This window comes from Erithacus rubecula, assembly GCF_903797595.1.
Source record: "Erithacus rubecula genome assembly, chromosome: 10".
Taxonomy (NCBI): domain Eukaryota; kingdom Metazoa; phylum Chordata; class Aves; order Passeriformes; family Muscicapidae; genus Erithacus; species Erithacus rubecula.
The window spans coordinates 13,822,120-13,847,274 of NC_136662.1; the positions used below are offsets into that span (position 1 = coordinate 13,822,120).

At 40.6% G+C, this 25,155-nt stretch overlaps 2 protein-coding genes across 5 annotated transcripts in view; one reads left to right on the top strand and one right to left on the bottom strand.

The window, feature by feature from the left end:
• LOC306805818 (uricase-like) overlaps window positions 1-5,739 on the top strand; it is a 29,671-nt gene extending 23,932 nt beyond the window's left edge. Inside the window, exons 5-9 of the mRNA XM_079314004.1 lie at window positions 68-146; window positions 3,267-3,453; window positions 3,927-4,050; window positions 4,375-4,458; window positions 5,236-5,739. Of these exons, the coding sequence (XP_079170130.1) occupies window positions 68-146; window positions 3,267-3,453; window positions 3,927-4,050; window positions 4,375-4,458; window positions 5,236-5,373 (612 nt within the window). The 3' untranslated portion in view covers window positions 5,374-5,739. The remainder of the gene's footprint in view (window positions 1-67; window positions 147-3,266; window positions 3,454-3,926; window positions 4,051-4,374; window positions 4,459-5,235) is intronic.
• SAMD13 (sterile alpha motif domain containing 13) lies at window positions 60-24,463 on the bottom strand. Of its 4 annotated transcripts, none has more exons than XR_013775303.1 (6): window positions 24,259-24,463; window positions 22,813-22,893; window positions 18,692-18,803; window positions 13,407-13,828; window positions 10,717-10,807; window positions 60-191 (listed from the first exon to the last, which is right to left on the bottom strand). XR_013775303.1 is itself a non-coding variant. In XM_079314001.1 (4 exons), exons 2-4 carry the CDS (start codon window positions 22,863-22,865, stop codon window positions 13,685-13,687), a joined length of 309 nt encoding a protein of 102 aa, XP_079170127.1. In that variant the 5' UTR covers window positions 22,866-22,893; window positions 24,259-24,463; the 3' UTR covers window positions 12,670-13,684. The 4 variants fall into 4 exon arrangements, 1 of the variants encoding a protein (XP_079170127.1); XR_013775304.1 differs by lacking the exon at window positions 60-191 and adding an exon at window positions 9,712-9,730; XR_013775302.1 differs by lacking the exon at window positions 10,717-10,807.
• Between the last annotated feature and the right edge of the window lie 692 nt (window positions 24,464-25,155).

The following is a 25,155-nucleotide window of genomic DNA, read 5'->3' on the forward strand; positions in this document are numbered from 1 at the left end:
TAGCTCCTGTTTTCAAATTAACATAATATTGATGGCACTTTTACTTACATGTCTGCTCTAAATGCAGGATGGCGTTCCCCACATCCACTCATTCATATTTGTTCCCGATGGGATCCGCTTTTGTGAGGCTGAGCAGTGCCGGAATGGTGAGAAAAGAACTGCCAACGTCCCCTACTCCTCTGTAAATATTTCTGCCAATGAGAGATGAAGATGGCTTTAGAGATAGCTACGGGTGTTATGGGGCTTAGGGCACAGCCAAACTGCTCCAGAGGTCCAAACCAAAGAATATTTTTATGGTGATTTTGATGTTCGTGATCTCTGAAACATGGCTGAAGAACTAATGCAGCTCACATTTGTATGCATAACCTAAACATGGAATGGTTACAACAGCACATCCAGCAGAACTGTTACATCTTGCCACAGGACTTAAGAGCCTTCTAAGAACAGGCTGCTTACTTTTCTACCTTATATTAGAACCTGCAGTCTCCTATGGTCCTTACCTGATACCACACTACTGTAGGCCTATTGCCTGGTTTGCAGTAATTTTCAAATCCCTGAAAATCAACATGCCCTGATTTTATTTCTAAGAAAGCAATTTAATTGCTGAAAGACAGACTACCTTGAACATCATGAGCACTCTGGTCTGTATGTGAACCATTTTTCATATGAAAATACTTCAGTGTCCTTGCTATTTTTGCACACCATGCATAAACAAAGCAGTATTTGGCTTGATCAAGAGCTACTTAAAAGACAGGCTTTCAAGCTCAGCTGTCTGTCCATGAATTGGCATTCCAAAGGAAGTGTAAAATTTATCTCTACTTACTATAGCCAAGTTCAAAAAAGCCTAAGCTTAGTCTCACTGTGATGGTGTTTTGTTTAATGCCTCTCTTGGATTCTTAGGAACTGAGCTGAGGCCACTATTTCATTTCACACAATGGCTTTAGAAGGTTTAGGCATTAATTAAGTACCTATCTATACTACACTAATGTAACTTAGAACTACTTCCCATCCTACCCAGTACCAGTGCCAAGACCAGTCTCACTTGCAGACAGGGCACAAGTTTTGAAAGGTGCATCTGAGCACTGTCCCTCTGCTCCTGCTGAAAGAACAGAGAAAGCCTGTACAAGTCTCTAGTGCTTCTTGGCCTCATCTTTTTTCATTTCTAATAATGCTAACTACTGCTGTACTTTTGGCAGCCTCAATAGCATTGACTGTATTTTCTGGAAAATGTTAAAAAAGACATCTGGATTTAAAAACAACAACAACAACAAACCCAAACAAAAAGAGTCTATACTTTTTTGAAAAGCTGCTGCTTTTAATGTAGATTGTATTAAATTTTTTATCATCATGAAAATTTAACATGCAATTCTGCAACTTCAGATTCTACACAAACAGAAAGCCTTTATAACTTACTGAAGAAATAACCTTTCTTTCCTAGACTTCCCTTCATATAGCCCTTTAGTTGTCTCTTTAGAATTCCCTGCCTAGGAGAACAATAACCAAAGTGAAGATTTTCAAATCACTTTTATTTTTCTTCTAAGAGAATGTTCTCTATATTTAGCATCCTCCTATGCACCTATCAGCCAGACACGGGAATTAATTTCTCAGTTAATTCTATCTTTTAACCATTTTCTTATGAAAAAACCAAAAACCCTAGTGAGGTTTAATAGAATTATTTTTTTGCCATTATATCAGCTGATAAAAGGTTCAGAATTTTTTGGAAACTCAAAACATCATAAGTAACTAATCAGAATCAAGATTTGTCAACTGAAGACAGCATGAGCACAAAGCCTCCTGAAAGCACAGCACGAGCTGTTCACCTTGGAAACTTTCCCTGGGTGCTGCATCCTTTGGAGCAAGTTCCAGGTTGATTGCTGCACAGCCAGTCAGCCTTTCAGTCAATCTTTTGGTACAAGGAGCTCTTTCAAACAAGGCTAAGTATTTGAATATAAGATAAACATCTCTCCAGGTTCACTGATAGTATCTGCACTACATTAATACCTGTGTGTCACAGTCTTAAACCCAGGTGATGAATAATTCAAGATCTGTCCAAGGGGCAGTCTCTTCTTTAGATTTTTTTTTAAGCTTTAGTAAATAACAGGGGGACACAGGCAAAATGATAGATACACCTCCTGAGACTCATTCAAAAACAAATGAATGTAAAGAAGAGAAGAAATAGATAAGATGCATTTTCAATAATATCCAGTCACAGAGCAGTTTAAAAACACCCAAACCTCTAAACAGCCAAGTAATTCAGAAATGTCTACCATGGTAGAATTATTTCCACTATAAATTCCTTCAAAGACATAATTTAAAGACAAAATTTGTGAGTCTTCCAAATCCAAGGCAGGATTATTATGCATTTGACATATTCAAGGATTAATTTTGAACTAGCTAGTGTGAGCACCAAGAACAGCACAAAACCAGCAGCTTGGGCTTCAGCCATGGACTGTCTGCACAGGCCCTGAATGATCCTACATGCCATCAAGCTTCTTCTTTCTGAATCAGCCTTTTGGCAGCTCTGGTCAGTGAAATTTTCAGTTACCATCTTGGTGTGATCTAAATGATTGACTGATTGAAATGGAAATAGCTGCTGTTCAAAAGGTGTGTCAGAAGAAAAAGTTCAGGTCACAACTGCTTGGTCTATAGAAGACAATGATCCACTCATGCAGCAGTGATCCTCAACAGCTCATTTTATAAATAGTGGCTAAGAGCAAAGCCACTGTCAATTTGAACCTGTGGGTGGCATCTGTATCAGTGCCAGTTCCTGCTCATTAGCTGAACTGCAGGGATTTGCATTGGCTTCTGGCTCTCATTCTTAGAGATGCAAAACTCCCAACAGAATGGCTATCTAAATACTGTCTTTATACAGAGAATTTTTACATATACTGTGTTCTTGGAAAAGGCATTACACCTCTTGCTGTACATCACAGCACTGGTAGCCTATTTCATTTCCCTTTAGAGCCATTCCTAAATCGACATCAGCACGAGCCAACCCAACATGTATCCCAATTCCAAGCAAGTGAGGTAAAAGAGTCTATCCTCAGCGTTCCTTAACTGCAGATCACTTGAAGAGATTCTCTGTTTTCTAGACTGAGCATGACTTCAGTGGTTTCTGTCTTGTTCCTTACCTTTCTGCCAATATCAGTGTGCAGAAAGTTATTGTCAGCTTTCTGGCTCTGGAGCTGTCAATGCAAGTATGCACCCAAAGGTTTCTTTCTTTGCAAGAAAAGAAGCTCATATTGTCTTATGATTTTCAATCACAGGTCCTCTGGTTGTCTTTGCTGGAATTAAGGACCTGAAACTTATGAAGACAACGCAGTCTGGATTTGAAGGCTTCTATAAGAATGAACACACCACACTTCCTGAAAGGCATGACAGGATTCTATGTGGAGAGCTCTTCTGCAAATGGTCATACGGCGAATGCAAGGATTTTGATTTTAACTGCATATGGTATATGTTATATCAAGTAATATTAACTTCCCAGTCTATACTCACAAAGTCCCTCTGCACAATACAGAATGTCTAAGGCCAGAGCCACAGCTGCTGTGCACCAGCCACTCACAGGTCTCAGCAGCAGCACTAAGCTCTTGTTATCAGGGGTGAGAGATGTCTTAGGGGTACACATCACTGGACAGGATTCAAACTAACAGTTCAGTGGTCAGTACATTTTAGAAGAATAAAATAACTAATTTGTTAAATAGTTTTAACAATATCTATTTGTGAACTATATATCTGGTGGGGGGTAGGGAAAGAAACAGGATTTGGGTGACAGGACAAATTGTTCTTCCAGAAAAACCCATGGGCTCTATATTTGTCAGAAAAGACATGCAAAATATAAACAAAAAAGATCTCACATTGGAGCATTATATATCTAAGCAAAGACAGCTGATTCAAAGTTTTGTAAGAACCTGTGTAACCCCTAGGAAGAAAATCCGTGAATGTATCCTTGAAGCCTTTGCTGGACCACCTGACTGTGGGGAATATTCACCCTCTTACCAGAAAACTATCAACTCTATCCAGATGCTTGTCCTTTCCAGAGTGTCACAGGTATCTTCTCTCCTCCTAATGATGTTTTACTTCAACAATATGTTAATTGCACCACTGAAAATACCAACATGAAACTGTTATTTCCTCTGTCAGTTCTAAGAGTGGAAGCTCCCCAGCTGAGAACACAATGGGGGAGAACATCACTCATTTCTTGGCAGCACTTGAATAGAAGTGAAAGGTGTGCTACACATGTTCAATAGATTGCATTTGATCAGCTCTACTGGGGGGTGGCATTGTTCTTTTCTACACAGAGTGAAAAGTCTGCCAGGCTGCTGGCTGAAAAGGAGCTCTAATTCATTGTCTCATCCATTTTCATGGTTTCAGGTACAGGTCATAGAAGCCGTCTTGAACAACACTTTTTATAATGTTGTAGACATGAAGAATCTAGGCTTGAACAATGACAAAGAAGTGAGTAAATGCTTCAAATACAACTTGACTGCTCTCTTTAGAAATACTCAATCTCAAAGCATAGCAGCAGTTCCACATAAAACAGAGTTAAAGTGAGCAAAATTTCTTCTCCCAGTCCCAGTAAAAGCTTCACATTACCTCTAAAAAAGACTTACACTGATTACAAAAGGAGGATAAATAATTGTCTTCTGTGTTATTGATAAAAGCTAAAGGTCAAGTTGAATACTGTGGACATCAAAAGGATCTATAACAGAGACTGTCTATGAAAAATTATTTTTGTTTTCTCCACTGAATTTGACTCTCAATTATAATGTCAACCTGCACATTTTATCTAAGCAGAATGCATTGTGGCATCCCAGACTGGTCCAACAGGATGAGGTACAAGCCTGGGATCAGGCAGAAGGCAAGGGGTAGGGGGTGAGATGTATTTGCTCCTCCCCTTACAGCTGCTCTGACTGCCAGCTAGGTCCAGCTGAAACTCAGTTATGTTACCCTCACATGAAAGAGAAAAACTGGGTTATTCCATTTGATATCCATGGTCTATAGTTTATGCTCTAGTCTCCCTCCAAAGCCTTGTGGTTCTGCTACTGTGCTCTCCTATCCCTCCTTCAGATGGACACTATAAATCCTCTTTCACTTGTGATAATGTACCACTGATGATCATAAGAGAGAAAGGGTCCAGGCATGATTTTATTAGGGAGGTGAATTAGCCACATTTTCTGCTGGCACATCCCTGTCTCAAACATAACCTTTGTGTTTGTGCTCATCCCCCCTCAGGTTTTGGTTCCAGTTGAAGCTCCTTATGGCTCCTGTGCTTGCACACTTGGCCGGAAGAAGTTTTTTGAAGCACAAGGCCACATGATGAGAGATGAGAGAAAATGCCAGTTTGGACTGGCAGCTGCCCAGGGAAACTAAACCTCTTAGCTATACTCAACCTTCCTAAAATTAATAGCATGGCTTTCCTATCAATGTTTACTCCTTATTGGCCTCTTCCATTGCTGACTACTTTTCCCTCTATGAACTCCTGAACATAGGACACATGAAGGACCCACAGGAAATTGGAAATCAAAGTCTGTTTCTGAATTCCAGTGTGATTTGCACTAAGCTCCCTGGAAAATCCCAACTGGAAACATAGTAAATTAATTTTAAACTAGCTATTCCCAGACCTTTTCATGAAACAATTAATTTAATGTCTGTAACATGTTTTTGACATGTAAAAGCAGGAAATCTCTATATTCTCTTTATTAATATTTCTTCAGTAAAATGGCTATATAGACATGAGACCTGACTTTTACACTAATCACTGAGGTGATTTGAGGGTTTGGGCTATCTCTGTAGGTTTAATTAAATAGTTTTCTTTAGTCTAATAATCTTATAGTTATTTCTGAGCAGGCAGGAGTCAACCTACATAGCCCTATTATATTGGGAGGGGTAGGGAGAGAACTAGACAGACAGATAATGCATATTTTACTTTAGTTACCCCAGGTGATAATTTTCAACATTGAGGTAAAACAATACAGTAAATGATTCTCATCTCACAAACTGTGGCTACCACATTTGCAAAAGGAATCCTGTTCAGCTTTCAACAGCTTCTAACCCTTGCTCTCATTTTCTCCAAGTGTCATTTTCCTAGACTCTATTTGACAGAGTACAAATCGAATGGCAAGTGCCCAAAATAACTTCTAAAAACTGCAATTAAGTTGCCTTTGTGTCTCTTGAGTTTGGCAGACATGCAGCATTGCTCTGGGTACAATCATTAAATTTATAGGCACCAAAAATGGGAGAGATGTCCTGCTCTGACATTTTGAGGTGTTGGGTGAGATAGAAACTCACCTTGATGAGCGGGGCATAACAGATGCCAGGGAAGAGCTGTCCACCAGCCTGAGCTATCTCCTGAACAGCAGGAAAATTGACACCAAGGAGTGAAGCTGTCCCAGCTATCATGTGTTCTCTGGTCACCAGCCAATTCTGAATGCTTATCTACAGCACTTCTAGCTTTTCCTGGGGACATTCTCACTTACCTTCTTAGATTGTTTTGTATTGTACTTAAGGGCTTATGCCTTGCTACTTCTGTTACTTCTAGGTGCTTTTAATTTATTAATGTATCTTTTAAAGGCGAATAAAGAGCAACATGAAAAAACAAACTAGCTTTTGACTATTTCCTACTTATATATAAACATGAACATTGTAAGTAAAATAACTACTTTAATTCACCCAATTTCACCTCAAAAAGTGACCGATTTTCTTAGAAATGGCACTTCACTACCAATAGACGAAAAAGAATCTTACTGAACATTTCAGCATTTACCTGTTCCTGAAACAAGGCAGAACCACACAACCAACTTCCTTTCTACCTTATAAGAAATGTACTGCATTAGGCACAAGGTTTGTTTTATTACTCTTTGTGTTTCATTTGTGGCCCTGCAAGGTAGTGGTGGACTAACCTCTGTGGCAGAATGAGGACACAAAGCAGTGAGCAGCTGTTTACTGAGCCTTTCCTGTGGCAGCAAGCACACACGTACACTCAGTGTGTGTTCAGTGTGGTTTGTATAAACCTCCACAGACAGGCAGACTTTAGAGCATCTCAGCGCAGCTCCATCCAGCACTGCAAACCTGAGTCATTTATGTGGGCAGATTGCTTCTAAAGAAAGTACTTAGGCAATCGGAAACAGCCCAAATTTCCCATATGGAAACCAGATTAAGATAACAGGGGCATAAATCATTCTTGAAAATGCAAGTTAGCCAGACTCACATGAGTCTGAAATCTGACCAAATTCCCATTGGCTTCATTAGGTTCAGCCTCCACAATGGACTTGCATTAATTTCATTGAGACAGATGTTTCTTTCAGTTCCTGTCCTAAGGAGTTATTCAAGTTGCTTACCATGTTTTGCTCAGAAAGCAGCTGTGATGCATTGCTGATGACATCACACGTGATAAAAATGAGCAGCAGCTAACAGATTGTAAAATTGCTCTTTAAAATACAACTTCTGGCTGATAACATGAACCTTCCTGGTCCTGGGCTACATCCCAGTAGTTCATAGGGGCTGAAGGCTTCTACCAAGAAATAGCGTATTTCCCAGGCACAAACATATTATTTTTTTAGTCTTTGGTTCTTTCCCATCCTGTTTCTGTTCAATTCTGATAACTGCCAGGACAGTCCAACACAGCCTGCCTCAGCTGCTCATCATGCTCCATGCACAACCAATGTCACAGAGATAAAATGCACCAGCTAAACTCATCAGCCAATACCTAAAACAGAGAGCAGATGTCACTGTCAGCACAAGTCATCTATCTTCCTGACTCTATTATTCTATATGTATGGCTACCTGCTTTCCAATGTGCATTTAAACCTGCCAGTTTTTATTAACTATTACAGCTACTTTTCTTTTCTTCCCTAAAGTTTTCTTTTTCCTTTCTTAATTTAACCTTGCTTTTATCAAGAGTACATAATCCTGACTAAATTGAGCTGAGCTACTTAAAGTGACCAAACAACTGTTTCTGGGTAAAAATCTCAAAATAAATACCTCTGAATTTAGAATTTCACTATTTTTTATACATAGAACCAACTATATCCCTCCTGGAAAGTGCACAGCTGTATCTAGAAAGGAAACATATTAAATGTTTCTATTTACTGGACCAAAAATGTCAACTCACAGGTCAGCTATAATAGAAAATGTTTTCTGAGAGCTTCTCCATTCATAGCAGACTGAGAAAGACACATGTACCTGAGTGCATGCATGCACACACATGTGTATAAAATACGTGTATAAATGGCACATATAGATCAGCTGATATATGGCTAATCTATGGCAATCACATCAGAAAAAATGTGACCTGGAGGTAGTTGTTGCTAAAACAAAAAAAAAAACCCCAACAATACTGGAGGGACTCAAAATTAGGTAATGAGGGGGTAGAGGAACCTTTGATTTAGAGGGAAATACAATAGAAACCAGGGTGCCTGAGTACTGTGGAGGGTTTCTGCCACTTCCCAAGCGTAGCATTAGGAAATAATTTATACATCAATCTGACTAAAAAAGACAAGATTTCAAGTTTTAATGGCCTCATACTTCTGTAACATTTTCAAATCCTCTAGACACACATATTTCCAGGTAGGAAAGCCCAGGCAAACTGGTGTGTATTATTTATGCAGAAGGGAGCAGGAAATTTGAAGAGTGTTCTTGTGAAACAGGTTGCTACACTCAGGCACACACTCATTTCCACACTTCTCTCCCCACAGTTTGGCCACCAGCTTGTGAACAAACTCAGCCACAAGTTCCTTACTTGGACTTCCTTCCTCCTTCCACCATCCAGTATGCCAAGACAAAGCAATGTTACTCTTGAATCCAAAAGACCAGTGCAAATGATGAGCCTTCCCTCCCTTTTCTGATAAAATGTAGCTGCTAAAATCAGAGGCATCCTCAATATAGTAAGTACCAAAGAGTGTACTGTATAGAGAGGCAGCTGGATTATAGCAATCATTCAAAAAGGGCAGAGAACATCCTGAGATGAATGCAAGTCTGCCAATGCCAAGACATTTGCTGCTGCCTTATCAGCAGATCAGCTGATGATACAGCAGTTGTAACTGCTCCTTCAGGAAGGATGCTCACATGTGCAGCATATAAATACAGGAGTGGTCTCCAGTACTCACCAGCAGCCTTCAGCAGCAATGAAACTCTCACATGGAGACCAAGAACCACTTACAGTCTTCAAGGTGCTCCCCTTGGGCTCTCCAGGTGCCTAAAGTTGCATTCCCCAAACTTATAGCAACTACTAACCAACGTTAGTCTGGGAATTGAACACATACTGAAGATCCAAATGAACATCACTAAATCAACTCCCTAATTATAGGGGCTAAGCAAAAAGTAATTCAATGACCTTGTTACATCATTAAAAGAAGGAATTCTTTCCCAATAGGAATGAATGCTACTTATTAAATCAGTCTGCCAATTTTTCCAATGGAGACTGCCCCAGCCAGTGGGCTAATGACAGCCACTGTCCTCAGCACTCCCCCTGGGAAACTGCTGTCCAAACTGAGCAACATGGAGGTGATGGAATGGAACATGGGTGAGAATTCTCAGACAACATCTCCAAGCACCAAGTCCTCTTGTTTGATGAAGAAGCCAATCCACTGCCTCTGTAAATTGCCCAAGGTGAAGCAGAGTAGAGCAGACCCTCCTCTGCAGTGCCCCACTCACCCTGCTGCTTATGAGCCACTGATGCACATTTACAGTAATTTCATTTCACACATGCCTTTTGGGCCAAAAGCCATTCCTATAAGAGAAGAAACTGCTATTCTGACTTGGAAGTAAAAAACCAGAATCAAGATAAAATAAGGCAATATTTTTCTGGTCCTACTCAGACTCAGTCTTTAAATTTTGTACAATATTGCCGTTAAAAATAAGAAATAAATTTGCAGCTTCTCCCAGACTCAGGTAAAATAAGACTCTCTGATTTTAAAATAACTGTGACTGCAACTTAAGTGCAATGGTGAAAAGAGGACTGTTGAAGACAAAAGATAAAAAAATACTGACTTATAAAAAGAGAAAGAGTGAAAGGATTTGAACATGCTGGAAAAAGGAGGGAAAAGAAGGAAGAGTTCATTTAGCAATTAATCCCTGACAGTGACAGCCTAATGAGACATTTTGCCAGGGCCATTTCTAACCAGGAGTGATGTATGAGGGACTACTCCCTTTGTTACAGCTGAGGAATCTTGTCTTATAATTATATGAGCAAAGAATCTTCTACAAACTGATCAAGTGCAGTACATTAGAACAAACTGGGAACAATAACATGCAGGGATAGGAAACAGCAGTAAGTAGTGAGAATTTTTCTGGGTTGAGAAAGTGATCCTGGTGGACAGGTACTACCAAAGATCCCATACTTTGCTGACAGTTGCCTTACATGTGCTTTATGTGGCTCTGTTTGGATGCAAAAAAAACATGCTATGGCATGTATTTACAGCTTGAGAGTGACCAGAGCTGATGAATAATTCCAATATATTTCACACCCATCATACCAGAACAGACATATTGTAATGCCTTGAAATAATGTTAAAAGTGTATGAAAGAGTCTGATAGATTCTTCACTTCTGATATTAGAAGAGAGGAAGACCTTGGCTGCAGCATGACTGTTTTTGTGTTGACCAGCAGCAGGGCAAGGGAGCTCAGCACTGTTTTACTCCTTCAAAATGCCTCCAGGAGGAGGGCACTCTCTGAACTGTGACTTAGTGTGAAAGCCAAGACCATCATCACACTCACCCCCTGTATCAGCTGAGCAGTCAGATGCTGGCAGCTTAACCATCACCCAGGGCATCCAGGCAGGGCTTTTAAGGAAGAGGGACTCTCCCAGCTGCAGGCACATATAAGGGCATGATTTAAATTGGATTCCTGCACAGCTCTGCGACTCAGAGCTGCAGTACTGACATAGTATCCAGTAATGCCTATCAGTTGCTTCCTCATCTCAACAGCAGCTGTGTTTTCTGCAAGAGGAATGGCAGCTAAAAATAGTCTGGCTTTGACTTCCTCTTTTAAGCCCTTCAGTCTCTTAAAAAGATTTTTTTGTTCTCCCAGAATCAGTGAAGAGAGAAAACCAGAATGGTCAACTGCACAAAGAGAACAGTGGCATTCAAAAGCTCAGAGAATGGTAGGAAACTACAATAAAAATCAGAGACAGTCAAAAATTTGCTACAGTTTTGACCAATATTTTTGAAATTCCCTTTAGCATCTGCAATGAGATTTCTGTTAGGCCTTTACTTGTATGACTCAGTGGTGCTGAGCAAAGGGGAAATAAAATCTGGATGTTTCTGAATGCAATTTATTTGCTCATTAAGCACAGTAAAAGAAAGAACTCTGTTCAGTAGTCATCAAATGCACTCTCATGTCTGCACAGTGGAGATTTTTACTCCCTCTTGGAATAAGTACGTTTTACTTCAAATTCTGTCTTCCATAGGACCACAAAATGTAAATCCCACACCAAACATGCAAATGGAGAAAAAAAATTAATATTCAATTAATCCTTCAGTAACACAGCACTATGTATTCTCATCCAAATAATTCTACAAATACAGTGCTGGTTAGCATGTCCAGACTGCTTTCATGATCATTTTAATAAACATACCTATATTAAAATGTTTAGAAGTTTCCTGCATAATTTTTAAACTGCAGTCCAAAATCAGCCAAAATAGCTCAAAATTCCCCAAGGCAGGGTTGATGATCTCTATTTGAATCTAGTCTTCCAGCAGAGCCCTACTCCCAGCAGGTATCTCAGGACATAACCAAACTATAAATAAAAGCATAAACAGAATTCAGACCATGACGTACAAATCTGCTGCTAACAGACCAATACAGTGTAAGCTCAGTACAAGGGACAGACAAAGAAATGATTAGTACATCTCTGTCCTATTGTCTCAAATTCCAAATAAATATATTGTACCATGTAGAGGTTAGGAAGAATCCAAGAAAACATGCTGCTGTATATATTTATGTAATACAGCATATACCAGGAGCTTTACCTATGGCATAGCTATTAATTTGGCTTTGTCCCTTCTCTCCCCTTTCTCCCTTTAACACCAGTAACCACAAGCATGAACAGCCACCTCACACTTGGCCAAGTCAAAGTGAAAACAGGGCCACTACCTAGGCAGCAGATTGCAGGAGTTTCTCCTTCCTCTCCCTGAATCCTGTCCCCACTGGGCATAAAGCAGCACCCTTTCTCCCTTGCCAGCTGTACCCCCTCATTTCCTCCCACAGCATTTCCACTTTCACCACACTCTCATTTCCTACTTCTCTGTTGCTTTGCTCAGCATCACTGATGCAACCCCACATTCCCCATTTCAGGGGTCATGACAAAGCTCTCATGGCCAGGGATGATGGTGAGCCCAGACAGGGCTGTCTCCCAAATATTCTGGGGTAAACTGACCCACCCTGTGTACCAGGGCCAGCACAGTGGCTCCCCACCACTGGCAGCTCCAGACAGGGGTAAGGGAAACACAGATGTTATTGGTGAGCTGTAGCCAGGGCTTCTCCTTCTGCAGTATGTAACACCAGAGAAGAAAGAGCAAAAATAATTAAAACTTTACATATTATGGTAGGTGATGTTAAAAGTAATCACAAGAACATAGAATATTACGTAGGTTTTGGTACCTTTTTAATAGGAAAAGGAGAAAAGGAGCTCCAGTATACCACAACAGAGAAAGTAGAAGATCTGTAAAGTAAACTGAATCCAAACATAAGCAATGCTTTATTGGGATATAGCAAGCAACCTATCAAATAGGGAACCAGTACAAACAGATTGAACATGACTCTCTTTTAACAGAGATGTATGATGACAAGACAGCTTCTTTCAGTTCTTAAAACAAGTATTCAAAGTGTTAAGTAAAGCATTAAAAAAATCAATCATTACAACACCAAAGACAGACAATATTAAAAATGTGCAGAATTTTACTTTTTACAAATTTCTGCATAATGTTAGAAAACAATCATAAATTAAAAAAAGAATAAAATGAAGCTTTTTTGTTTGCAAAGCAACACAAACCTTTAAAAACCAACTATATTTTACATAGGACTACTATTAAAAACAGGTGAAAAGCTGAAAATTTAAAGGACAGCAAAAATACACAACCCAGTTTCACCTGTCAGCAACACCTTCTGCTATAGAAGGAGTTATGTTAGTTCTATGTACAGCTTTAAACATTGCAGCATACCACGAGTAAACCTTAATAAGGTCAAAATAGGACCCTCTGCAAAAAAGGGTGACTTGGCAAGTGTCAGTCCCATCCTGAAATTACAAGTAGTAATAATTTTAGTAAGTCTTTAGTGTAAACCAAAACCTACTTGAATTGGTTCCTCTCTCTAAAGATGCATGTAAACTTTGGGGTTGTTTTAGTTTAATTTTTTGGTATCTTAATGAAATCAAGAACATGTCTGGCTCAAAAATGAGAATGACATACCTCCCTTTTGTTCTGGATACAGTGATGTAGCTATCTCAACATGCTCATTGACACTTCCTAAAAGAGAAAATCATTATGTACTATGTAAAAAATACACACCACCTCCCTCTGTTCAGACTCAGTATATAGTATATTGCCAGCTCTATCCAATAGGATATATATTCTAATTTGGTTTAAACTCTTAATAGATATATTCTCTCTTTACAAAGTTCCATCACATGAAACCAAATTACTTATTTTTCCTTTGAGGCACAGCATGACCCCAATTAGACAATTAGCTATAAAGAGTTGTTCTTTAGATGTTGTGTCTGTAGAGGTTTTACGTGATATTCATAGATTTTCAGCGCAGGCCCCAGTTTTAATGAAAGTCCAGTCAGTACATCATTTCTTGTCATCAACAGTAATGATTTGCCATCAATCTCCTATAAGAAGAATTAAAGAGTTGATAAAGACAAATATACAAATCTAACAGATGAGAACAGTCATGCAACAAATGGAATATTACTATAGAGGATCAGTGAGAAAAATAGTAGCCTTGATTTTCCTGACACCATGTTCACAGCTGCTAAATTCTGCTTGCAGTTTGCTTTTCAAGTGCTCACCTGTGCTGACTGAGGCAGAAATACTATTTAGTCAAGCACAAAATCCAAAGGAGCCTAATTCCAAAATTCCCTCCTTGTAAACCTTTTTCTAATTAATAGGTACAAGTGAAGAATGCCTAATTATCAGCCATTAAGGGAAGGATACTCCTAAGAATGCAGCTTATGAAATGCATTTCAGAAGAATTTCTATTGACAGCAATATGCAAGTTTAAACTAGTGAATATCTGCTAACAACTTCAGATGCCTTCTTTAAAAGGCCAACCTTCCCATACATCCTGTGGGGGAAAAAAAGAGAAAGATTTTTGCAATCAGAAATTTTGGAAGGGCCTAACTGGAGCTTGACACTCTGAGGGAACTTCTCTTCCTCTACTTTCAAGGGAAGAAAAGAAATGCAGCAACTTGCCAGCTTAGGTCACAACAATCCCTACAATTTCCTGCTTAAAATACCTCTTGTAAATCACAGATACAGTGTTTTTGGTTTTATTTTCCTTTCAGACCATGACTTTCTGACCTCTTTAGGCTACAAATCCTGTTGGCTTTGGATTTTTTCCTATCTCAAAACCTTGACATATGCTTGAAACCTCCCTTTAAATAATTTTTAAAGTCAAAATGGAAGAGAAAGAATCCATATCTCTCCACTCCCTTGTCTCCCTTCTATTTTCTTAGAAATATCAGAGATCCCATCCTTGATTACAATGCAACATGAAAAGAAGACTTCTATTAGAGTTCAGCAGGAATTTGTCAAGACTGTCCTCTCTTAAAATTTGTTAAAGTTTATAAATACAAAATACATGGACAAACCACAACATAGTCAAAGATCAGATGAAAGTGGCATTTTTAAAAAATATCCCCAAGATGTATACAGCTACTAATCCCTCAGGGGACCACAAAGTAACAGTAATTCTAAAAGAAAAAAAAAGTTTCCAATAACTTTTTACCCAATTATAGCAGGTGCCTCTTTCCAATTACTGTTGAGAATGTTAATGGTTAAAACCAGTTTCTATCCTCTCTTTTCCATTCGTCACAATTCTTTCTGTGGGAATTTTGACACCAGTGAGTGTTTTGCTCATTGCTATGACCGATCTGAAGTTGCCTTTTCTCTGCTGTTCAACGGTGCTATGGAGGAAGAACAGCCTCCAGCTTGGTAGGATCCAAATGGAGTAAATCCAGTACCTGGAATAGGAGAAACTCCAAGAATAGGAAAAAAGCATCTATTCCTTTCCCTTCTTCTTCCACAGGGTTCCCTGTGTTTTCTAGAAATGCTGGTAACTACTAAGACTAAGACTTTTGAATAGAAAACTGATTCTTTAAACACATCTGTGTAGGAAAGGGTGATTACATATTCAGAGTTCAAGCATTTTACATCTTTATGTGAATTGTAAACTTTACCTCTTTCACTTCTCTTAAGTTTTCCACATTAACCTGCTTCTGCAGAATTGTCACACTTTTTTTGCACCAGGTAAGATTTTGTATGGTCTGGTGACTTCTCTGATTTCTTCTCTGCTACTTCTCTATTTTCTGGATTTTTTTTTCAGGATGCAATTTCATTTCTAGCTCTCAGTATGTCTTTTTAATGTTTTCTGCAGAGAGACTTCTCTGCACAATTCAAGCTAACAGTAATTCCCCACTGTGCCAGGATGACCTTAACACCAGTATCACATTGTTTTCAGCAAATAACCAGGGGACTGGTTAAACTTCAAGGACCCCCACCACCTCTTCTGCTCTTAGTAACTGAGAGGTGCAGTTTCACAGTAAGCCAACACAAGAGCACACTCACATGCTCCTCCATACCATGGCTCTGCTAGAAAGCAGCAGTAGACACCAGCTGATGTCAAACCCCAGTTTCCCTTCTGGTAAGGCATTGTAGTGAGACCAGAAAACCAGCACTGGGTTCCCTGGGCATATCTGGCTATCACAACATAATGGTCAAGAAGCCACATGGGCCATAACAAAGGTCAGAGCATGAGCACATATTGAGACCTTGTAAACAGCTTCAGTCTTGGAGTGAGTCACAGTCCCCATGCTTCCAGGGGTCCTACAGAAAGCTCAGCCACAAATTTACAGGCTGTATTCCTCTGGAGGTGTCCACACCCTCATCCTGCAATTGCTATTCCTCCCTCTTTGGGTATCCCCCAACTTCTTGGCTTGTCTGATTTGCTTGCTGATGTTATGGATTTTTGTTATTGGGCAACATCCTTCAGTTGAATCTGTTTTCATCAGTGACCTCTTTTGATCTGCTGACATCAGTGGAACTCCAAGAAGGAATAACAGATCATTATCATACAACCACCAATTCTTACCGGCACTTACAATAGTTTTAATAAAACATTCTGCAGCCCTTAAAATGTCTTCTAATTTTCCTTAAAGTATTGTAAGAAAAATTGTGGTTTTAAAGATTTTTTGAGCCACTTGTTTAGGTGAGTCCAGATGTGTTCAGGTTCATCAAAAGAAAGAGTGGACACAATTACTGCTGTGCAAAAGCTCAGTGTAATAACAGATGTCATGATTACATTCTGGGCTAAGGATATTTTGTAAAGAAACCATTGTGCTATCCCTACTGAAGCAGTTCAGTGGAAAACAATTTCCCACTGTTGTAGGTGAAACTGAATACTTTCTTTTACTGCTTACAATCTCACTCCTCTTCCAGTACATATTCAGGGCAGTAGATCAAATGAAACTAGGTTTCTGGGGCCCAGGCAACTGCAAATGACAGAGGAAAATAGAGATGGCCATAATTGCAGCTGCATGCCTGGTGCTCAGATAGAGAATGGCTAAGGATTCAAAATGAACCTGTCTGCACTGCCATACCTCGGAGATCCTGACAAAAAATACTGTAAGAACACAGTTAAAGTTAGTGGTAGCAAATAGTGTAGAAGATACTGAACAGCACCATTGATAAGAAGTTAGGGACAGGATTCTTTAGGGGGCTGTTCCTGGTGCAGACAGGGAATAGGCTGGCAAACCTGGCATGTAGAACCAGGCACTTGCTGCTCCTCATGCTGCTAATGGAAAGGAGGGGGAAGGAAGTGGCAATGACTTCTGCTGTAATTACCCATCCCTCAGCTCCTGGCCCCATCCTGGTGGCAGCTGTCAGCCTCTCTATCCAAGGTTTTAGCATAAGGTGAAGTTGGCAGTGGAATCACAGCCACATTTCTGCACACGGCTGTCCTAGCAGAGTCCTCAGTTACCCTACTGAAACCACTTATCCTCATAGCAGAATACCAATAAAACCTTTACACTCTACTTCTATGCTGCTTTCTATAAGGCTATTGCAAACTGATTTGCCAAAACTCATAAATTAGCCTCACCTTTCTGCTGCAAAATCAGTAGTAATTGCTGAAGGATTATTGACAAGCCAGCTGTGAGTCAAAGAGGTCAAGATATTTGATGGAAGTCAGAAGTATCTGTCAGTATAAAGAAAAGACTCCCAGAGGCCACAATTACTTTGCCTATGTAGTTTTTTTAAGCCACATTTTCAGGGCTGTTGTGACATGAATGCTAGTATTACTGAACGGACACACTCAAACCTTTTCATTTTTGGCTTGTTCACTCATTTTCAAATTCTGAAAAATGAGTAGCAGTTGCAGAAGGAACCTCTCTCTGCAACCTTCCAGAGAATCACCCAACACTGGGTTTTCACCCTCAAGAACAAAGAACTAAATTTAGATACTGTGTTATATGCATCAGTTACAATCAGACAGGATTTCACTGACATGGTGCTTAAGGTCAGCAACATTAACCTGACCAACCATGATGTTATTTCATGTGCAATGTACAATCTCCCTGCAAAGCTGCCAATAATTTGCACCAGTTCAGTACCTTGGAAGGTCAAGCCATCTATTTTGATAACTAATTACAAATGTTGGTGACTAATTTCCTGGTAGTCACACACAAGCCTACAGACTTATCTGGGGAGGTGCTGAACTGCCAAATCTGATGTAAGTTACTTCTCTGTGAACAGGTGGGCTGTAGGCCAAGTAAGCTGACTTCACAATTCTGCCCCACTAACACACCTTTACCAGCTGCTGGCAGGTGAGTTACAACGGGCCAGCTGACTGTTAATCTCTCTGTTTATCTAATCTACCAGAAGAAGCCTCCCATTAATAATAGCAGCTACAAGGCCCAGAAAGAAAGACCCAACCCGTTGCTCATACTGAGTTTTAAAAGTATGTTGCTCCTCTGCCAACTTAGTGTCAACTTGTCCTTTCCATATTCACTTGTACTGCCAAGTTAAATGCAACAGAGTAGCCACTTTTTCACTCTATGCCTTCAAACTCACATTGTTGCTTAGAAGCCCCAAGTTTTATAAATACTCACGAGTGTAATTACACAGTACACTAAGAAAGAAGGGAATTCACATTTCAAATTCACATTTTAAATAACAAGACACTGAAGCTAAGTAGGTTGTACAGGGAGACTGAGTTCAAGCTAGAAAATTTGTTTCGATTTCTCACCTTTCCGAATCCTATCTTAAACAATCTTCAACTTATTATCCACAGCTTGCAGAATAACATCATTACTCAGAAATCACAGTCCCATGCATTGTCACCCAGTAACAGACTTAAATCCCACCATTAATGTGGAATTTTTCTCTCCCATTTTACAGTATATAACCAGGCCCACAGCAAAAATGTGCAATGTGAGAAACTGGTGGCAGTCAAAAGGTGTTTGCTACAGATTTACCTGTTCCTGAAAAACATTGGCTTGTTCTTCAAATCCAGCTGTTCTGAAATAATTCACAACATCAGTAACAGCCCAGTCAGCAGGATCCAGAGGTCTCCCATTCTCTAAGGAACTGCAAAGTGAGAATGCAGACAAATAATCACTAAAGGTGTGCAGAACATCTGCTGCTTCTTTGTGCATGCCTCATGTACATCCCCTCCTTCCTTGTTTCTCCAGGAAAAGTGTTCTTTGATACATCTCCCCCACCCCAGTACAGAACAGACACTCCCATTCTTTTACATTCCAAAGACCTGATGCGTGGAAAACTGAGACACCTCTCCTTTCAGAAAAGAAGAAAGCACAGGAATCTTCACATCAGCCAAAGATAATAATTTAGGATCTTCCTACAAGTGTGCTGTCTTTGCTGTTGGAGAATGAAAACTGCAATAACTGGGTACCAAATTCCTGCCTTTCAAGCCTGCAGCTTGCTTTCAGCTACCAAGTAGTTAAAGAATTATATATGGATTATTATTTGCACAGATTAGACTGTTCTTATAACATGGGTAGAAATTACTGGTAGGCATCTTTACCTTGCAAAACAACAACAAATAAATTACAAAGAGAGCTCCCCAATCAAAACAAAAGAGAGGCATCAAATTATTGCACTAATTCTCAATACAGAAAATTTCCCAAAACTATTGCCAGACTCATCTTTGGACAAATATATGGACTTTTTAAATAGCTGTGCATCTGAGAAAACATCTGTTAAACACAATCAGAATTAATTCCTTCTGTGATTAACCTCGGGTAACTGATTTCCACAGCAGCAAAAACAACAAAATATTCATATTACTATACTTATCTTTAATTTCTTTTCCTCAAACTGAAATCACCCTATCACAAAGATAATCTTGGTGCATCTGAAAATTTTTGGCAAAAAAAGACACATAGTGAGCTTGACTGCCTTTTCTACTGCAATTTATGAGGATGAAGGGCAAGACATCCAAGAGCTTCTTTAATATATTTCTCCAACCAGAAGTCCTGAAAATCATGACAAATATTTTCCATCATTATACTTGCTTAATCATAATGCTGATGATGCAATATTGAATATGTACTGATCAAGACAGGTGTCAGAATCCTGTCCATTTTCTGGTCTAAAGCTTTTAGAGGCAGGACTTAGATTTCAACAGCACCAGCTGGGAAAAAAAAAAAAACAAAAAAACCACAGATTATATTCTCCTGACAATATTTTTGTTCTGTCTTTCATTTTTTTCTTTTCTCAACTGTCACCATCTCTGCCTTGCCTGGACTTATATGTTTTTCAGCAAAATAACTGGGCAAAACAAAGGCAAATCATTTTTCAAAGCAGTCAAACGAAATCTATAGACAGAGTGCCTCCCATTGCTGTTTCTACAACATTCTTATTTCTACAACTATCTGAGTCCTGGGAAAGAGGACTAATGGAAACAATATTTTTGCATCTCCCAAAACTCTTGAAATGTGTCTAGCAATATGGCAACAAAATCTGGCCACAGGGATCATCCACAACCTTTGTTACACTGGGCCTTCTAAAAGCAGTTTCTTTCATTATCACAGATCTCCAAGCAATGAGAAATGGAGTTTCTTACTTTTGCTCATCACGTAATGACTTACTTCATGAATTGCTTCACTGATTGTGATTACTTAGAAAGCAACACTCAGCAAAACTGAAAATAAGACTATCTGGCCTTACTAGAGCTGCATTTTTCCTGTGTATTTTTCTAAAAGCAAAGAATGCCTTTCAACCAAGATTTTTTGGTGTTGAGCACATTCTGAGGCTTAAGAAGTAAAATGTGAAAACTGCCACACCAAATCTGCATGTATTTATAAAAGTAGCATTTGAGGAATTATATTTAAATCTTTGCATTTTCCTGAAGACACAGACTGTCACTTTCAATTACTCATTTTTTACTAAAAAATAAATAAACAAAATACCAACCACTCAGTTAAAAAAAAAAAAAAACAAACCAAATTTAACCCTTCCTAAATAGCAAATAAAAGGTTCAGTTTGTAAAAATATCACCTAATGATAATTTTCTTACTTCTCCAAACACTTAAATTTTAAATTATATATGGCACAAAACCCTCCTTTCCATATTTTTTTATCTCAGCCCAGGTGCTTTAGTTTTTCTTGTAGCTCTTCTTTCATATTCTTTCACTAGGGAACTACAGCTTGGTCCAGGTCCAGCCCCATCCAGGGCTCAACTGCAACAACTTCAGGGGTTTTATCTCACTCATTAATTAATCACAGGAAATAATTGCAAATTCCTGCCTCAAGGAATAACATCATGCTGGACCTCAAGTGGAGCCAATTTCTACAGCTACAGCTGCAGAAGACTGGAAGGCATGTGGCAGACTACTGGAGGCTGGCTGGATTTTAACCCATCTAGTCACACATGTTTATTTGGCTTGTAGACTTTGTTAGTCTCCTCCTCACGCTGCTGCTGACAGGGCTCTATTCTTCAGTCAATAAAAGTCAATAATATCTATGGCTTAGCCATACACTGGCTTATGCCTGACATCCTGGATGCTTCAAAATCGTACCAGGACTGGCACTTTAGGCTTTGAAATGAAATACTAGATGCACTGACAATGAATAAGAATTAGGCTTCTCTGTTTTTCACCACTGTCCCTGTGCCTTTATTGCCATCATGTGGCAGAAGCAGCAAGGTCTGAAAGGATATAGCTGAGAACAAACAGATTTTATCCAAGCTATTTATAAGCACTTCAAGAAAGTGTCAAATATTTCCTTTGTAGATATGCCCACATACATACATACATACACATTCAGCTAGAAATCACAGCCCCACAGTTTAAATACAATGTCCATCCACTCTAAAAATCCACCTTAGCAATCAGTAGTTGAGACTTTATCACCCAAGCCTCTGGGAAATGATCAAACATAAACAGTCCCTGCTTTGACTGCCTCCTTTCTCCTCCCATCCCAGAGTGCTCGTTGCAGAAACCAGATTGTCAAAGGGGAGATGATTCTAAGGGACACACGATAATTATTCGTAGTCACTGAATAGGAAAATGCTCTTTATGTTGGTGTGGTGTAGCCAGCATTTCAAGTGAAGGGGGAGAATGCTGATTTTAATGGCTGCCATCAGATCTTTTGGTGCTTTTCATGTTCGGGTGTTTTATCAGTAGCCTGAAGTGATCATTATTATTTACCTTACTCTAGTGCCTGGTAGCTTACACATTGTCATGTTTTCTTGGATGGATTATGTAAAAGAGATCTGAAAGAGAATAATGAAGTGCAGCTGCACAAAGTGTTACAGCTTCACACAACAGACTAACAGCTTACTCTACTACCTTTCCTTATGGTCTTTCTTCCCCTTTATTATATATACATATGTGTACATCTCTCTCACCATGGCTTATGAACCCTAAAGTAGCAAGGCCAGGTTTTTCCACACAGAACTTCTCAGATCATAACATCATTCAGAATTGCTAGCCCTAATTAAAGAATTTCTGACCTTTATTAAATGCTTACAAGAAAGTTCCTATGCCTTAGCCTGTAGCCCACCACACAAAAGAAAGCTCTAGAGCAGTGCACATCATGTCACTGCCTTATTCCCACTCTAGGTCTGAAATAAAACCCCAGCAACTTCAGGCTTCTCCAATAAACAGCTTAAAGTATCTGTTTCAGAAGGTAACTGACACCTAAGTGATATGCTGCTACTACTACTCAGCCCTAGACAGGTTGGCTGAGATGAGCACAGAGAGGTAACTTCCACACAGGACACTTCTCTCATTAGGCAGTGGTTCTGCAAAAGCCACTAAGAGACAGGTGAGCAGAGGCACAATATTGGCTACACTTTAGTCTCTGGTTGAGAGGAAAGGAAAAAATGTACCCCTAGCTTAAGTTACTAGCTTCTACATCTCTTGATTGCAATATAGTCTTACCACATATCGCTTCTAACCAGCTCAATACCCTGGTCTCTTTTACTTCAAAGCTGAAATACAATAGAAATAATTAAGAACAAGGAGGGTTTGAAATGAACAAAGATGGAGATGACCACTATTGCCAACCACTTTAGTCCAAAGGAACACTACATTCAAAATCCATGCGCTGTTTACGTAAAAGGAACACTTACTTTTTGACATCCAGAGAGCCATTTTCCTTGTTTTCCATGTCAACAGTTAGCATAGGGAGGATAGAAGTTTTACTTCAGCAACTGATTGATAGAGAGGAGAAAAAAAAGCTGTATTTAATTCCTGGTAGTATGACCACAGCAGCATAATGTAACAGAAACAAGCATTCTACAGGGACACATGTATGTTTCCACTTGGAAGCGACAGCGCTGTCAAAGACTGATTTCCTTGGAAGCCTGACAAAGCTGATAGTAGCTAATGAACTATAAAAAATGTCGACCTGTGCTTCAAATGCAAGAAATAATTCTTGCCTTAAAATCAAAGAATGCAATATTACATGTAATCCTTTTCACAAGTGTTAAAGTTCTGATCAAACTGTATGTATTCATATATGTGGAGATTGATCTGCAATATATAGCTGTGTATCAAAAGAGCTTAATATGAGCCTTCAGTCATGCTGTTATATAGAGGATCCAAAGAGGTGGAAAATCTTCAGAAAGGTTTGGATTTCCATAGCCTTGTTTTACAAATGAGGACTTGGATACAGATGAGCATGTCACTAATGCCCATTGCACAAATAAAGCTGGTGAGCAGAGTTACTAATTGAGCCCCAAACTCCTGAGGCCTAGATCAGTATGTTATCCATAAGACCTCTCTTCCTACACTAGAGCAGCTTCTTCTATAGGTATGCTACACTGAACTCCAAAAAGGAAGGGAGCACATGAAGGACGCAGGAGAAAATCCAGTTTGTTTCCTTCCTTGCAGCACGCTGGAGTACTTGCACCACAAAGCTTTTTCCATCACTCCACGGAACATGCAGAAATATCCCAAGCCTTTCCCTTCTGTTCTCAACTAAGCCATTTCTATTTCAGAGAGCACCAGAGAACAGACCAAGGACTCAGGATGTTCTTGCTGTAGCATTAATGGATGCCAGCGAAATGTCTCAAAGCTCTGGGAAGTACAGAACAGGGAAATCATGCTCTTCAGCTAAAACTTTCCAAAAATAGAAAATAGCAATTAATACTGCTGTGGGGAAAAAAAAAATAAAAAAGAAGACGACGACCCTTTATTATACACGTAGAAGCATTTAAAGCACCAAGAAAACAGTAACAAACTAATCGAAAATATGCTTGTTCCTGCACCGCTGCCCAAACAACTCCACGCATTCCCTGAAATCACTTCTCGGTTCACCTGAGGTGACTGCAGACGAACCCGCACCAGCCTACCTGCGGAACGCCCCGCGCCGCGGCCGGAGCCAAGGCTGGGGGCGGGCACCTCCCCGGAGCGCCCGGGCCCGGCGGGCGGGGGCTCCCGGGGCTCCGCTCCCCGCGGCCGCGCCGGGGCTCTGACACCCGTTCAGTATCGCACGGGCACCCCCGAGCCCGCTCGCACTGCACCACATTGTCAGTTCTGACTGGGGGCGGGGGAAGCAAGGCAGAAAAACCTACCTACGAGCAACTAAAGCAGCGCATGGCTACCGGCTGCTGCGGAGCGGCGGAGCCCGCGGCCCCCGCCCCCCGGCGGCAGCGGGCGCTCCGCGGCGGCTCCGAGTGACACCGGGAGCGGCTCCGCCCGGCCCCGTGACGCGCCCGCCACACACGGACCGCCCGCGTCATGGCCGCCGCGTTAAAGGCGCCGCGCCGCGGGACCCCCGCCGCTCCCGGGGCGGCCTCGGGCTGCGGGCGGAGCGGAGCGGAGCCTCCGCCGGGCCGCTCACCGGCAGCGCTTACCTGCTGGGGAGCCGCGCAGCGCCGGGCCGGGCGCGGACCTGCCGCGGCACACGGCCGGAGAGCAGCGCCGGGGGCTCGGCTCATGGCCTGAGGTTCTTGGGGCCTCCTTGTGGACATTTCTGCTCCTCCCAACAAGAGGGGTGTAGCAGGTAACGGAAAGGAAACGAACCCCCAGTTGTTCAAGGGTGCAGTACCAAGCCCAGGAAATTTTATACGAGGGAGGAAGTAGGAGTCGCCAGATGTTGGAAAATTGATAAAGTTAGAAAAATTAATTCCTAGAATGGGTTTGTCAACACGCTAGGTGTAGCAGACACTTTGCTTTCTGTGGAACTCGTGCAGCTGCAGGCTCGGGGTGATGGGGAAGAGGAGTGACCAAGGACAGCGCACCCGAGTCACCCCCACCCTGCCACCGCCGGCATGGGGAGAGAGGAGACGGGGCGCTGAGCCTGCAGATCGTGCAGACTAAGCTCCAGACTTCATTTCACAAGGACACCATACCCACGGCACTTACTGTACAGAAAGAATCAACTCAAAGAGCTTACGAATTACTAAGTGTCCCACTGGCAATAAAATCTCACCCACAGAACTTAATACAAAAGTTGTCAAGTTTTTCTG